The 14,071-nt window shown below is 63.7% G+C and overlaps 2 protein-coding genes across 2 annotated transcripts in view; both read right to left on the bottom strand.

The window, feature by feature from the left end:
* Positions 1 to 44: 44 nt before the first annotated feature.
* On the bottom strand, positions 45 to 4,528 carry NGDN (neuroguidin). The gene is made up of 8 exons (XM_084281121.1): positions 4,482 to 4,528; positions 3,073 to 3,144; positions 2,480 to 2,617; positions 1,944 to 2,010; positions 1,654 to 1,821; positions 1,249 to 1,574; positions 227 to 302; positions 45 to 134 (listed from the first exon to the last, which is right to left on the bottom strand). The coding sequence occupies exons 1-8, from the start codon at positions 4,521 to 4,523 to the stop codon at positions 118 to 120; spliced, it is 906 nt and encodes a 301-aa protein (XP_084137247.1). The 5' UTR covers positions 4,524 to 4,528; the 3' UTR covers positions 45 to 117.
* A 460-nt stretch (positions 4,529 to 4,988) lies between these two features.
* ACIN1 (apoptotic chromatin condensation inducer 1) overlaps positions 4,989 to 14,071 on the bottom strand; it is a 15,455-nt gene continuing 6,372 nt past the window's right edge. The window contains exons 7-17 of the mRNA XM_084281126.1: positions 13,932 to 14,000; positions 13,700 to 13,836; positions 10,571 to 10,616; positions 9,101 to 9,345; positions 8,724 to 8,942; positions 8,310 to 8,609; positions 8,083 to 8,190; positions 7,889 to 7,996; positions 6,775 to 7,240; positions 5,777 to 5,877; positions 4,989 to 5,680 (exon numbers count right to left, since the gene is read on the bottom strand). Of these exons, the coding sequence (XP_084137252.1) occupies positions 5,180 to 5,680; positions 5,777 to 5,877; positions 6,775 to 7,240; positions 7,889 to 7,996; positions 8,083 to 8,190; positions 8,310 to 8,609; positions 8,724 to 8,942; positions 9,101 to 9,345; positions 10,571 to 10,616; positions 13,700 to 13,836; positions 13,932 to 14,000 (2,300 nt within the window). The 3' untranslated portion in view covers positions 4,989 to 5,179. The remainder of the gene's footprint in view (positions 5,681 to 5,776; positions 5,878 to 6,774; positions 7,241 to 7,888; positions 7,997 to 8,082; positions 8,191 to 8,309; positions 8,610 to 8,723; positions 8,943 to 9,100; positions 9,346 to 10,570; positions 10,617 to 13,699; positions 13,837 to 13,931; positions 14,001 to 14,071) is intronic.

Raw genomic sequence — 14,071 nt, 5'->3', positions numbered from 1 at the left:
CGGAAGGGGCGGGGCTAAAAAGGAAGGCGCAGGGGATGCTGGGAAATGGAGTCCCCGAGGGGGTTTAATGAGAATCGGGTCACGTGACGGCCCCGGGGGGCTCTGATTGGCTGCTGCTCAGCGCCGCCTGACGCCTGGATAAAGAGGGGGAGGGGAAGGGTCAGAACGAGGCTGGGAGGGGGCGTGGCCAAGCCCTTCGCACCCCATTGGCCGCTGAGGGACTCACCCCGCCTCCTCCTGCGCTTCCCATTGGCCGCCTTCCTCTTGGGCGCCGCCTTCTTCTTCTTGGGGGGAGGGGCCTCCTGGGGGATGCAAATGTATGCTAATTAGCCCCCGATAACGGCTAATGAACCCGTTATGTAGGCTAATTAACCCAATAAATGCTAATTAACCCATGATATAAGCTAATTAACCCTCAATAAACACTAATTAACCCATTATATAGGCTAATTAACCCAATAAATGCTAATGAGCCTGTGATACATGCTAATTAACCCTCAATAAACACTAATTAACCCGTTATGTAGGCTAATTAACCCGATAAATGCTAATGAGCCTGTGGTACATGCTAATTAACCCTCAATAAACACTAATTAACCCGTTATATAGGCTAATTAACCCAATAAATGCTAATGAGCCTGTGGTACATGCTAATTAACCCTCAATAAACACTAATTAACCCGTTATACAGGTTAATTAACCCAATAAATGCTAATTAGCCCACGATATATGCAAATTAACCTCCAACAAACACTAATTAGCCTGCCGAATATGCTAATTAACACTAATAAACGCTAATTAGCCCATGATGTATGGTAATTAACCCTCCATAAACGCTAATTAACCTGTGGTACATGCTAATTAACCCTCAATAAACACTAAGTAGACTGCTATACATGCTAATTAACCCTCAATAAAGGGTATTTAACCCATTATACATACTAATTAACCCCAATAGACGCTAATTAGCCCATGATATATTGATTAACCCTCAATAAATGCTAATTAGCTCATAATATATGCTAATTAAACCTAATAAATGCTAATTACCCCGGGATATATGCTAATTAACCCTCAATAAAAGCCAATTAGCCCATTACATATGCTAATTAACCCCAATAAACGCTAATTAGCCCGTGATATATGCAAATGAGGCTGATTGGTTGGTTCCCGCGCCCGCTGAGCCACCCCCCGTGTCTCCCCTCACCTGATTGGTGGGTTCCCGCCCCCCCCCGTGTCTCCCCTCACCTGATTGGCCGCCCCCAGCAGCGCCCCGATGTCCCCGAACTTGGTGATGCCGTCCAGGCCGCCGATGACGTCACCACCGCGCTGCCGCCGCCGCTGGGCGCGCTCCCGCCGGCTCTCCCGCAGCCGCAGCAACATGGCCTCCTCGTAGCGCTCCCGCGCCGCCGCCGCCGATGACGTCACAGCGCCGCCGCCGCCGCCGCGGGCTCCGCCCACTTCCAGCGGCTCCTCCCCCAGCTCCTCCCGCAGCTCGCGGATGACGGAGCTGCTGAGGGCGCGGCGACGCGACGCCTCCCGGGCCCGGCGCTCACGCTCCTCCCCCGCCGCGTCTGGCGCCGTGACGTCATCAGAGGGGGGATGTTGGGGGGTGGGGTTTAGAGTGGGGGAGGGGTGGGCGTGGCTACTCACCGTATTGGACGGGCACCAGGCGGGGCGGGACGTAGCGGCGGCCGCCACCCAATCCTGGAGCTTTGATGGCGCCGGGCGACGCGTCGTCGTCGGTGACGTCATCGGTGACGTCATCGGCGGCCGCCATGTTGGCGGGGCGGGGGCGGAAGCGCAGGGACTCGTCGCCACCTGGAAGAGGAGGAAGAGGAAGAGGGTGGTGATGACGTCACCGCGCCGGGATGACGTCACCGCGCCATGGGGAGGGTGATGACGTCATCGGGACGGGGAGGAAATGACGTCACGGCGCCCACCGGCGTGAAGCAGCTTCTCCAGCTGGTGCCGCAGGCGCCGCTCGGCCGGGCGCAGCTTCTCCAGCACCTATTGGATGGGGGAGAAGCCGATGAGGGGGAGGGGGGCGTGGCCAATGGGGGTCCCTCCCCTTGCCTAAGCCCCGCCCCCCAACCCCTCCCTGTCAATCAAACCAGACCCACAGCCAAGCCCCACCCCCTCCTCTGAGCTCCCACCCCACCTGTCAATCAAACACCCCCCCAGCTAAGCCCCGCCCCCTCCCCAGCCAAGCCCCACCCCCTTCCTTTCAGCCCCCCACCCCACCTGCCAATCAACCCCCAAGGGTAAGCCCCGCCCCCTTCCTATAGCCCACCCCACCTGCCAATCAGACAAGCCCCCCAGCCAAGCCCCGCCCCCTCCCCACTGAAACCCCACCCCCTCCCAGCCAAGCCACGCCCCCTTCCCAATCCAAGCCCCGCCCCCTCCCCTCAGCCCCCCAACCCCACCTCACCCCTCCCAAGCCCCGCCCCCTGCCCCTTTTCCCCAGCCAATCACACACCAGGCGTGTCTCCAGGAGCCTGGGCAGGGCGGGCAGCGGGCGCAGGCTGCCGCCCCGCGCCTTGGCCGCCATCAGCAGCGCCAGGTCCTGCAGGTACTGCAGCAGCGCCTGTGCCCGCACCTCCAGCAGCGACACCCCCTGCGGCGGCATCATCACCATCACCATCATCACCATCATCATCATCATCACCATCATCATCATCATCACCATCATCATCATCATCATCATCATCATCACCATCACCATCATCATCACCATCACCATCACCATCACCATCATCACCATCACCATCATCACCATCACCATCATCATCATCATCACCATCATCACCATCATCACCATCATCATCATCATCACCATCATCACCATCACCATCACCATCATCACCATCACCATCACCATCATCACCATCATCACCATCATCACCATCACCATCATCACCATCATCACCATCATCACCATCACCATCATCACCATCATCACCATCACCATCACCATCATCACCATCATCACCATCACCATCACCACCATCACCATCACCACCATCACCATCACCATCATCACCCCCCCACCCCCCCGGCAGCCCCCGGTACCTGTGCGGTGCGCAGACCCCCGGCGCGCACGCGGCGCAGCAGCCCCAGGCCATGCTCGGTGACAGAGGCCACCTGAGGGAGGGGAAAAATGGGGGAAAATGGGGTAAAAGGGGGTTTTATGGAGTTGAAAGGGGGTAAAAGGGGGGGTTAATGGGGGAGAAAAGGGGTTAAAATGGGGTAAAAGGGGGTTTTATGGCATTGAAAGGGGGTAAAGTGAAGAGTTAATGGGGGGAAGGAGGGTAAAATGGGGTGAAAGGGGGTTGAAAGGGGGTAAAAGGGGGTTTAAAGGGGGTCAAAGGGGGTTTAAAGAGGGTTTTAAGGAGCTTATAAGGAGAAAATGGGGATTTAAAGGGGGAAAAGGGGGTTTGAAGAGGGTTTTTTGGAGTTTAAAGGGGTTAAAGTGAGGGTTAATGGGGGAAAAGGGGTTAAAATGGGGTAAAAGGGGGTTTAAAGGGGGTAAAAGGAGGATTAAAGGGGGTCAAAGGGGGTTTAAAGGGGGTAAAAGGAGGATTAAAGGGGGTAAAAGTGGGTTTTAAGAGGGTTTTATGGAGTTTAAAGGGAATAAGGGGGGGTTAATGGGGGAAAAGGGGGTTAAAATGGGGCGAAAGGGGGTTGAAAGGGGGTAAAAGTAGGTTTAATGGGGGTAAAAGGGGGTTTAAAGGGAGTAAATGGGGGTTTTTTGGGGAAAAGGGGGTTAAAATGGGGTAAAAGGTTTTTTTAAGAGGGTTTTAAGGCGTTTAAAGGGGGTAAAGGGAGGTTTAATGGGGGAAAAGGGATTAAAAATGGGGCAAAAGGGGGTTTTAAGAGGGTTTTATGGAGTTTAAAGGGGGTAAAATGGGGGTTTAATGGGGGAAAAGGGGGGGTTTAAGAGGGTTTTAAGTAGTTGAAAGGTGGTAAAAGGGGGGTTAATGGGGAAAAAGGGGGTTAAAATGGGGTAAAAGGGGGTTTAAAGGGGGTAAAAATAGGGTAACAGAAGATTTAAAGGTGGTTTTAAGGAGTTTCTAGGGAGTAAATGGGGGTTTAACGGTTTTAAAGGGGGTTAAAATGGGGGAAAAGGTGGTTAAAGGGGGTTTTAAGGGGTTTATAGGGAGTAAATGGGGGTTTAAAGGGGGTTTAATGGGGGAAAAGGGGTTAAAAGGGGGTTTGAAGGGGGTTTTAAGGAGTTTAAAGGGAGTAAATGGGGGTTTAAGGGGGTTTGATGAGGGGAAAGGGGGTGAAAGGGGGTTTGTAGGGGGTCAGAGGGGGTAAAAGGCGGTTTCAAGGGGGTAAAAGGGGGTTTCAAGGGGGTAAAAGGGGGTTTCAAGGGGATCTTTATGCGCTTTAAGGGGTTTAAAGGGGGTTTAAAGAGGTTTTAAGGGGGTTTTAAGGGGGTTTTCAGGGGTCCCGGCCCCCCCCAGCCCGCCCCGCACCTGGTCTCTCAGCGCCTCCAGCAGCGCCGCCGCCTCCGCCATGTTGGAGCTGTGAATGCGCTTCCCTGAGGCGAACGGGCGCTGGCCAATGGGAGAGCGGCGTGTGAGCCAGGCGGCCAATGGGGAGCTGAGGCAGCGGCCGTTGTCCCGCCCGCTCAGGGAGAGGCGGGAAACGGGGCGGAGAGGAGCGGCGGCCAATGAGAGCGCGAGGTGGGAGGGGCTTGCGAGCTGACAGCCAATGGGGAGGGCGGGGAGGGCTCATTGTCCCACCCACACGGGGGGAAAAGGCGGGAAAGGGTGGGAGCAGCTTTGTCCCGCCCCCTCCTTGCCGCGATTGGGCGGGGCGGCCTGACAGACAGCAGAGAGAACCAATCAGAGGGAAGCAACCGCTCTTAGGGGCTCCGCTGGGTCCTAGCGCCGGCCGCTCCCACATAGTGAATGAGTGTGTGTGGCCCCTCCCCCCCATTACGTCATCACCACGTCATCAGCACACGTCACTCCGCGGCGGGTTTACAAACACCGTCAGCCGGTTTATTTCCAGAGGGGGGAAAAGAATCGGGGGGTGGGGGGGGGTGGAAGGGAAGGGGAAGGGGAAGGATGGATGGGGAAGGGGGGTAAAGCACCACCTGGAGAGGGGGGTGGGTGTTCAGCGATGACGTCATCGCTGACATCACCCCCCCACCCCCCACCCCTTTCCCTCAGCGCCGCCCTCCCCGGTCGCGCAGCGGGGTGCTGCGGCTGCGGCTGCGGCTGCTGCGCCGCTTGTCGCCGCGCCGGTGCTCGCGGTGGTGGTGGTGGTGGTGGTGATGGTGGTGGTGGTGGTGATGGTCGCCGCCGGCGCTGCTGCCGCCACCGCCGCGGTGGGAGCCGCGCTCGGCGGAGGCGGCGTTGGGCTGCGAGGAGCGGTCGCGGGATGACGCCGCCGTTGAGGCCGCCGCTGTCGCCGCCGGCGTGGTTGACGCCGCGGCGGCGGCGGCGCGTTTGTCGCGGGAGGAAGAGGAGGAGGAGGAAGAGACGGGCGCTGAGGACGAGCTGTTCCCCGCCGCCGCCGCCGTCGCTGTCGCCGCCGTCATGGCCGCCGCGCTGCTCCCGCCACCGCCGCCGCCGCCGCGCTGGCGCTGCTCCTCTTCCTCCTGCTCCTTGCGGCGCCGCTCGCGCTCCCGCGCCCGCGCCGCGCGCTCCGCCTGCTTCTGCACGAACTATGGGGGGGAGGGGGGGATAAGAGGAGGGGGGGGGGTCAGGCGGTGACGTCACCGCGCCGCCGCCGCCGCCGCGCGGGTGGGTGGTGACGTCACCTGGGTGTCGGTGAGCGGCAGCCAATAGATGCAGGGCGCCGCCTTGGTCTTGCGGAACAGGTCGTCCAGCAGCTTGGCCGGCGGCTCCTCGGGGGGCTTCTCTGTTTGGGGAGGGGGTTAGGGTGGTCATAGCCCCGCCCACAGCCTATCAATCATCCCCCAAGCCCCGCCCCAGCCTGTCAGTCATCCCCCAAGCCCCGCCCCCAACCCCATAATGCCGCCTCATAGGTCCCTTCCCAGCACCCCCAGCTGTCAATCACCCCCCCTAAGCCCACCTCAACCTGTCAATCACCCCAAGCCCCGCCCACAGCCCCATAATAAAGCCTCATAGGTTCCTTCCCAGCACCCCCAGCTGTCAATCACCCCCCTTAGCCCACCCCAACCTGTCAATCACCCCCAAGCCCCGCCCCCAGCCCCATAATAGAGCCTGATAGGTCCCCTCCCTGCACCCCCAGCTGTCAATCACCCCCCTAAGCCCACCCCCAGCCTGTCCATCATCCCTAAACCCCGCCCACAGCCCCATAATAAAGCCTCATAGGTCCACTCCCAGCAGCCTGAGCTGTCAATCACCCCCCTATAGCCCACCCCAACCTGTCAATCAACCCCAAGCCCCGCCCCACCACCTGTCAGTCATCGCTAAGCCCCACCCCCAGCCCCATAATAAAGCCTGATAGGTTCCCTCCCTGCACCCTGAGGTGTCAATCACCCCTAACCCCACCCCCAACCTGTCAATCACCCAAAGTCCCACCCACACCCTGTCAATCATCCCCTAAGCCCCACCCCCCAGCATGTCAATCATCCCCAAACCCCGCCCCCAGCCCCATAATAACGGCTCATAGGTCCCTTTCCAGCACCCTGAGCTGTCAATCACCCCCACCACCTGTCAATCAACCCCAAGCTCCACCCCCACCACCTGTCAATCACCCCAAAACCCACCCCCAGAGCCTGCCAATCACCCCCCAAGCCCCTCCCACAACCCCATAAGCCCCTCCCCGCACCTCTCTTGTCGTTGCGGGGGTCCCTGGCCCCGCGCGCGCCGCCGCCGCCGCCTCGGTCCTTCTCGCTGCCCCCGCGCTGCCGCGCCCGTCCCGCCGCCGCCGCCGCCTCCCTGGCCGCCATGTTGGCTCCTCCCCCGGCTCCGCCGCTGTTGGCCCCGCGCCCGGGCGTGGCGGCGGCGCCGCCGGGGGGCGGGGAGCGGCTGGGGGTGCGGGCGGCAGCGGCCAGGCCCTTGTCGCGGTCCCACTCGCGCTCGCCCCGCGTCCGCTCCCGGCGCTCCATCTCCCGCTCCCGCTCGGCCCGCTGGGCGCGCTCGGCCTCCCGTGGGCCCCGGCAGGACGAGGAGGTCACCGAGGAGGAGGAGGAGGAGGAAGCGGCCGGGGGGATGGCCGGGGCCCCGCCCCGGGAGCCCCCGTAACACCCCGGCCCCTCCTCGCGCTCCGACAGCAGCCCCCGGTGGAAATCCAGCTGGGGGGGGGGCAGGGGGTGACCCACGGACCCCCAAACACCCCCCCCAGACCCCTTAAATACCCCCCAGACCCCTTAAGGACCCCCCCAGCCCCATTAAATACCCCCAGCCCACCTTAAATTGCCCCGAGCCCACCTTAAATACCCCCCCAGCTCCCACTAAGCACCCCCAAGTACCCCCAACTGCCCCCCTCGAGGCCCCCAGCCCCCCTAATTCCCCTCCAACCCCCTCAAAATCCCCCCTTAAGCCCCCCCCAGCGCCCCTTAGACCACCCAAATCCCCTTCTAACTCCCCCTCAGATCCCCCCAACCCCCCTAATTCCCCTCCAACCCCCTCAAAACCCCCCTTAAACCCATTGTGGAGCCCCTAGCCCCCCTTAGACCCCCCAAAGCCCCTTCTAACTCCCCCTTAGAGCCCCCCAACCCCCCTAATTCCCCCCCAACCCCCTCAAAACCCCCCAAATCCCCCTCTAACTCTCCCTCAAAGCCCCCCACCCCCCTCTAATTCCCCTCCAACCCCCTCAAAACCCCCCAAAACCCTCCCAAATCCCCCTCTAACTCCCCCTTAGAGCCCCCCAACCCCCTCAAAACCCCCCTTAAACCCCCCCATCCCCCCTTAGACCCCCCCCCTCAACCCCCCAAGCTCACCTCCTCCTGCTCGGCGAAGTCGGCCGCCAGCACCTTGGGGTTGGACTGGGGCCACTTGACCCCGTGCAGGGCGTTGCGGGTGGCCACCGCCTCCTCCACCGAGGCGTACTGGGACAGAGAGGGGTGGTGAGCGATGTTTGGGGGGGCTGAGGGGCACCCCAAACCCCCCCACCCACCCACCCACCCCCCTTTACCGTGACGTAACAGTGGGACTTGATCTTGTCGATCCAGAAGCCGTCGTCCCGCAGCCGCCCCGTGCGGCCCAGCAGCTCCTTCAGCTGCCCCAGGGTGAAGGGCCGGACCTGGGGGTGACGTCACGGCGGCGCTGTGACGTCACTGCGCCCCCAGACCCCCCCCCCCACGAGGGGTTGGGGGTGTATAAAGAGGGGGGTGGGGGGTGTGAGGGGGTGTATAGACTGACCAGGTTACAGAGATGGACGATGGGGGTGGGGCGGGCGCGCGGGGGCGAAGGGCGCGGCGCCGCGCGCACGGGGTCGTCGACGGGCAGGGTGAGGCCCAGGGGGCGGGGTTGGGGAGGGGGGCGGCGGGGTTGGGGAGGGGCTTCCCCTGAGGAAGGGGGAGGGGGAAGAGGTGGGGTGGGGGTGGTGGTGGTGGCGGCGGTGACCGGCGGGGCGCGGTCGTCGTCTGGCTTGCGGGGCGCGGTGACGTCATCGGAGGGGGCGGAGTCTTGGCCGTTCTCCTGCCCGTCTGATTGGACCACCTATGAAGGGGGAGGGGAGGTGGTTAAGGAGGGGGTGGGGCTTAAGGGGGGGAGGTGGTTAAGGGGGTGGGGTTTAAGGGGGGGGTGGGACTTAAGGGGGGGCGATGACGTCACCTGCGTGACGGTGCGGCAGATCTTCAGCGGTGGGTTGTGGGGGGAGGGGAGGTGCTGTGTGGGGAGAGCAGTTGATTGGCCGGTGGTGACGCCGCTGACCCCGCCCCCTTCCTCCTCAGACATGGGCCCTTCGTCCGGGTGCAGCTCCACCACGGCGTCGGGCGCGGCGGCCGCCATGATGGCGGCGGCGCCGCCCGCTTTCATCTCCGGGATCAGGCTCTGTGTGGTTGGGGGGGTGGGGGAGGGGTTTAGATGAAGGGAGAGGGGGGTTGTGGCGGCGTCGCGATGACGTCACGGCAGTGTGATGACGTCACGGTGTCGCGATGACGTCACAGCGTCGCGATGACGTCGCGGCGCCGCCATCATGGCGGCCGTACCTTGAGGGAGTCGGTGGTGATGCTGATGGAGGGGCGTTTCGGGGCGCAGGCCGTGCTGGCCCCCCAGCGCCGCTTCCGGCCCCCTCCTCCCCCAGCACAGGAGGAGGAAGAGGAGGAAGAGGAAGAGGAGGACGATGGCGGCTGCGGCGGCGCGGCGGTGGAGGGGGCGGGGCTGGGGGTGGCGTTAGCGCCGCCCGTGGAAGGTTCTGGCTCCTGGGTGCTGCCCGGCGCCGGCCCCTTGGCGGCTGGAGGGAAGGGGGGGGGGGAGGGGCTTGGAGGAAGCTCCGCCCACATGGATAAGCCCCGCCCCTGTTCTAAGCCCCCGCCCACAGCCCACCCCTGGCTCCACCCCCTCCTCTTTAACCCTTCCCCCATCCCCAAAGCCCCTCCCCTCTCTAAGCCCCTCCCCTCTCTATAAGCCCCTCCCCTCTCTATAAGCCCCTCCCCCTCTATAAGCCCCTCCCCTCTCTATAAGCCCCTCCCCCTCTATAAGCCCCACCCCCCCCAGTCCCTTCTAGGCTCCACCCCCTCCCCTCTAACCCCTCCCCCTGTCCCCAAAGCCCCCCCATAAGCCCCACCCCCTCAAGTCCCTTTTAAGCTCCACCCCCTCCCCCTCACTCCAAGCCCCTCCCCCATCCTCAAGCCCCTCCCTGGCTCCACCCCCTCCCCTCTAACCCCTCCCCGTCCCCAAGCCCCTCCCCCTCTCTAAGCCCCACCCCCTTAAGCCTATCCCCCCACTCCAAGCCCCTCCCCATCCTCAAGCCCCTCCCCAATCCCCACCCCCTCAATCCCATCCCTGGCTCCACCCCCTCCTCTTTAACCCCTCCCCCTCACTACAAGTCCCTCCCCCTCTATAAGCCCCACCCCCTCAAGTCCCTTTTAAGCTCCACCCCCTCCCTTTCACTCAAAGCCCCTCCCCCTCAATCCCATCCCTGGCTCCACCCCCTTTGACCCCTCCCCCTCACCCCAAGCCCCTCCCCATCCTCAAGCCCCTCCCCCTCAAGCCCCTCCCTGCCCCCACCCTCTCCCCTTTAACCCCCCTCACTCCAAGCCCCTCCCTCTCTCTAAGCCCCTCCCCCAAAGCACATCCCTGACTCCACCCCCTCCCCTCTAAGCCCCTCCCCCAGTCCCTCCCCATCAAGCCCCTCCCCTCTCCAACTCCACACAGCCCATCCCTGGCCCCACCCCCTCCCCTTTAACTCCTCCCCCTCGCTCCAAGCCCCTCCCCCTCTATAAGCCCCACCCCCACCTAGCTCATCCCTGGCTCCACCCCCTCCCCCTCTAACCCCCTCACTCCAAGCCCCTCCCCATCCTCAAGCCCATCCCTCTAAGCCCCTCCCCCTCTCTAAGCCCCACCCCCAACCCTATCCCCATCCCCTTCCCACGCCCCCTCCCCCCAAGCCCCACCCCCTAACCCCCCTCTAAGCCCCTCCCCCTCCCCTAAGCCCCGCCCCCTCCCCTGTCACTCACAGAGCACAGCGATCTTCCTCTTGAAGGCCTTGGGCTGGGCAGGGCTCTGGGGGAGAGAGGGGGAGGGGCCGGGCAGAGACACGCCCCCTCCCCACGTGAGGGGGGGGAGGAGGGGGGGAGGGGCCACGTCAGCGCCGGGTGGGGGTGGGGGGTGTGTGTGTTGGGGGGGGAGGGGCTTCAGGGAGGCTCCACCCCCCCCTTCCCCACGTCAATCACCACCCGCCCCCTCCCCGGGGGGATGGGGATCCGTGGGGCTGCCCCAGAGATTTGGGGTGGGGGGTGGTTTGGGGGGGGGGGTGGGGAAGGGGGGTGGGGTGGGGGATGGGTAAAAAGGGGGGGGGGTTGGGGTGGGAGGGGGTAAAAGGAGGGGGGGGGCCCGGCGGTGAACTTGGGGGTCTGCGAAGTCCGTGGGGTGCCCCAGAAGTGGAGCTGGGGGTCCGGGAGGTGTCCGTGGGGTGCCCCATAAGTGAGGTTGGGGGGTCCACTGGGAGGTGTCCGTGGGGTGCCCCCCTAAAGTGAGGTTTAGGGGGGGGGTCTGCGCAGTCCTTGGGGTGCCCCAGAAGTGAGGCTGGGGGGCTGTGGAGTCCGTGGGGTGCCCCATAACTGGATTTGGGGGGTCCCAGAGGTCCGTGGGGTGCCCCATAACTGGATTTGGGGGGTCCCAGAGGTCTGTAGGGTGCCCCATAAGTGATGTTGGGGGGCTGTGGAGTCCGTGGGGTGCCCCAGAAGTGGATTTGGGGGGTCCCAGAGGTGCATGGGGAGCCCCATGAGCAAACTTGGGGGGGCTGCAGAGTCCATGGGGTGCCCCAGAAGTGAGGTTGGGGGGTCCCAGAGGTCCTTGGGGTGCCCCATAAGTGAGGTTGGGGGGCTGTGGAGTCCGTGGGGTGCCCCAGAAGTGGATTTGGGGGGTCCCAGAGGTCCTTGGGGTGCCCCCTAAGTGAGGTTGGGGGGTCCCATAAGTGAACTTGGGGGGCCCAGAGGTCCTTGGGGTGCCCCATAAGTGAGGTTGGGGGGCTGCGGAGTCCGTAGGGTGCCCCGTAAGTGAGGTTGGGGGGTCCCAGAGGTCCTTGGGGTGCCCCATAAGTGACCTTGGGGGTCTTGGAAGTCCTTGGGGTGCCCCCTAAGTGAGGTTGGGGGGGTCTGTAGGCTGCCCCATAAGTGAGGATGGGGGTCCAGCAGGTCCTTGGGGTGCCCCATAAGCGAACTTGGGGGGCCAGGAGGTCCATAGGGTGCCCCATAAGTGAACTTGGGGGGCCAGCAGGTCCTTGGGGTGCCCCATAAGTGAACTTGGAGGGCCAGGAGGTCCGTGGTGTGTGCCCACCGTTGAACTTGGGGGTCACTGAGGTCCGTGGGGTGCCCCATAACTCAACTTGGGGGTCACTGAGGTCCGTGGGGTGCCCCATAACTCAACTTGGGGGTCACTGAGGTCCGTGGGGTGCCCCATAACTCAACTTGGGGGGGCTGCGGATCCCTTGGGGTGCCCCAGAAGTGACTCCAGGGGTCCCAGAGGGCTGGGGGGTGCCCCATAAGCCAGGCTGGGGGTCTTCAAAGTCCTTGGGGTGCCCCATAACTCAACTTGGGGGGCTGCAGAGTCCATGTTGTGCCCCATAACTCAACTTGGGGGTCCAGCAGGTGCACGTTGTGCCCCATAACCGAACTTTGGGGGCCAGGAGGTCCTTGGGGTGCCCCATAAGCGAGGTTGGGGGTCCAGGAAGACTGTGGGGTGCACCCACCACTCAACTTGGGGGTCGCTGAGGTCCGTGGGGAGCCCCCTCAGAGAACTTGGGGGTCCAGCAGGTACATGTTGTGCCCCATAACTCAACTTGGGGGTCCCAGAGATCCTTGGGGTGCCCCATAAGTGAACTTGGGGGGCCAGGAGGTCCTTGGGGTGCCCCATACCTCAACTTGGGGGTCCCTGAGATCCTTGGGGTGCCCCATAAGCCAACTTGGGGGGCCAGGAGGTCCATGATGTGCCCCATAACTCAACTTGGGGGTCCATGGGGCGCCCCATAACTGCGCTTCAGAGTCCAGGAGGTCCATGTCGTGCCCCAGAAGTGAACGCCAGGAGGTCCATGTCGTGCCCCATAAGTGAACTTGGGGGGCCAGGAGGTCCGTGGGGTGCCCCCATATTGCACTTGGGGGGGTCCCTGAAGTCCATGGGGTGCCCCATAGCTGAATTTTGGGGGGATGGGGGGGTGGGTCAGGAAGCTGCTGTTGTGCCCCACGGCTTAACTTGGGGGGGGCCAGGAGATCTGCAGCGTGCCCCATAAGTGAAGTTGGGGGGCCAGGAGGTCCGTGGGGCACCCCCTAAGTGACCATGGGGGTCCAGGAGATCCGCGGTGCGCCCCATAACCGAACTTGGGGGGGGCCAGGAGGTCCGTGGGGTGCCCCATAACCGAACTTGGGGGGGCCAGGAGGTCCGTGGGTGCCCCATAACCGAACTTGGGGGGGCCAGGAGGTCCGTGGGGTGCCCCATAACCGAACTTGGGGGGGCCAGGAGGTCCGTGGGGTGCCCCCTAAGTGAATCTGAGAGTCCGGGAGGTCAGCAGTGGGCCCCATAACTCAACTCTGGGGGGGGGTCCCTCAGGTCCGTGGGGCTCCCTAGAAGCCAACTCAAGGGGGGTGGGGGGGTGGGGGGGTGGTCCCTGAGCCCCGTGGGGCGCCCCCTAAAGTGAGTTTTGGGGGGGTGGGGGGGGGTGCCCCCCAAGTCAGGGGGGGGGAGGGGGGGGCTTCGGCGACATCTGTGGGGCGCCCAAGAAATGAAAGGGGTGGGGGGTTTGGGGGGGAGGTGGTGGTGGGGGGCCGCCCCCCACCCCAAAACCACTCACCCCACCCCCCCAAAAGCAGCACCGTTCAAGGGGGGGGGGGTGTTGGGGGGGCGGGGGGGGGGGGTGGTGCAGCATCTGTGGGGCGCCCCATAAGTAAACTCACAAAGATGTGGGGGGTGTAAAGGGGGTTGGGGGGGTGGGGGGTGTGGGGGGGAGGGGGCAAAGTCAAGACGCTTTTTGGGGGGGGGTGGGGGGTAATCCCCACCCCACATCCCTCCCCTCACCCCACCCCCTCCCAAAATCCCACCCCCCCAGCCCCACATCCCCCCCCCTCCCCACATCCCTCTGCCCCCCAAGTTACCTCCGGCTCGGTGGGGCGCTGGGGCTGCTGCTGCTGCTGCTGCTGCTGCTGCGGCGGGAGGAGGTTGGGGGGCGGCGGGGGGGGGGGCGGGGGTGGGCTGCGGGGTTCCCCCCGCGCTGGGCTGTGCGGGCGGCTCGCTGCGGAGGGAGGATGAGGATGAAGGATGAAGGAGGAAGGAGAAGGGGGGGGAGGGTAAAAGGATGGATGTGGGGCTGGCCCCACCCCGCCCCACCGCTCACCGCGGCTCGCAGCCGGCCGGCATGGCGCTGCGGGGGGTTGGGGCGGGGGCTCGGTGCGGGCGCTGGGGGAAGGGGGAGGGGGGGTTGGGTTTTTTTTTTGGGGAGGGGGGTTTTTACCCACCGCCCCCCCCCT

This window comes from Gallinula chloropus (assembly GCF_964237585.1).
Source record: "Gallinula chloropus genome assembly, contig: HAP1_SCAFFOLD_360, whole genome shotgun sequence".
Classification (NCBI taxonomy): Eukaryota; Metazoa; Chordata; class Aves; order Gruiformes; family Rallidae; genus Gallinula; species Gallinula chloropus.
Note: the sequence above shows the minus strand (reverse complement) of the source record. Positions and strands in the feature narration are given on the sequence as shown.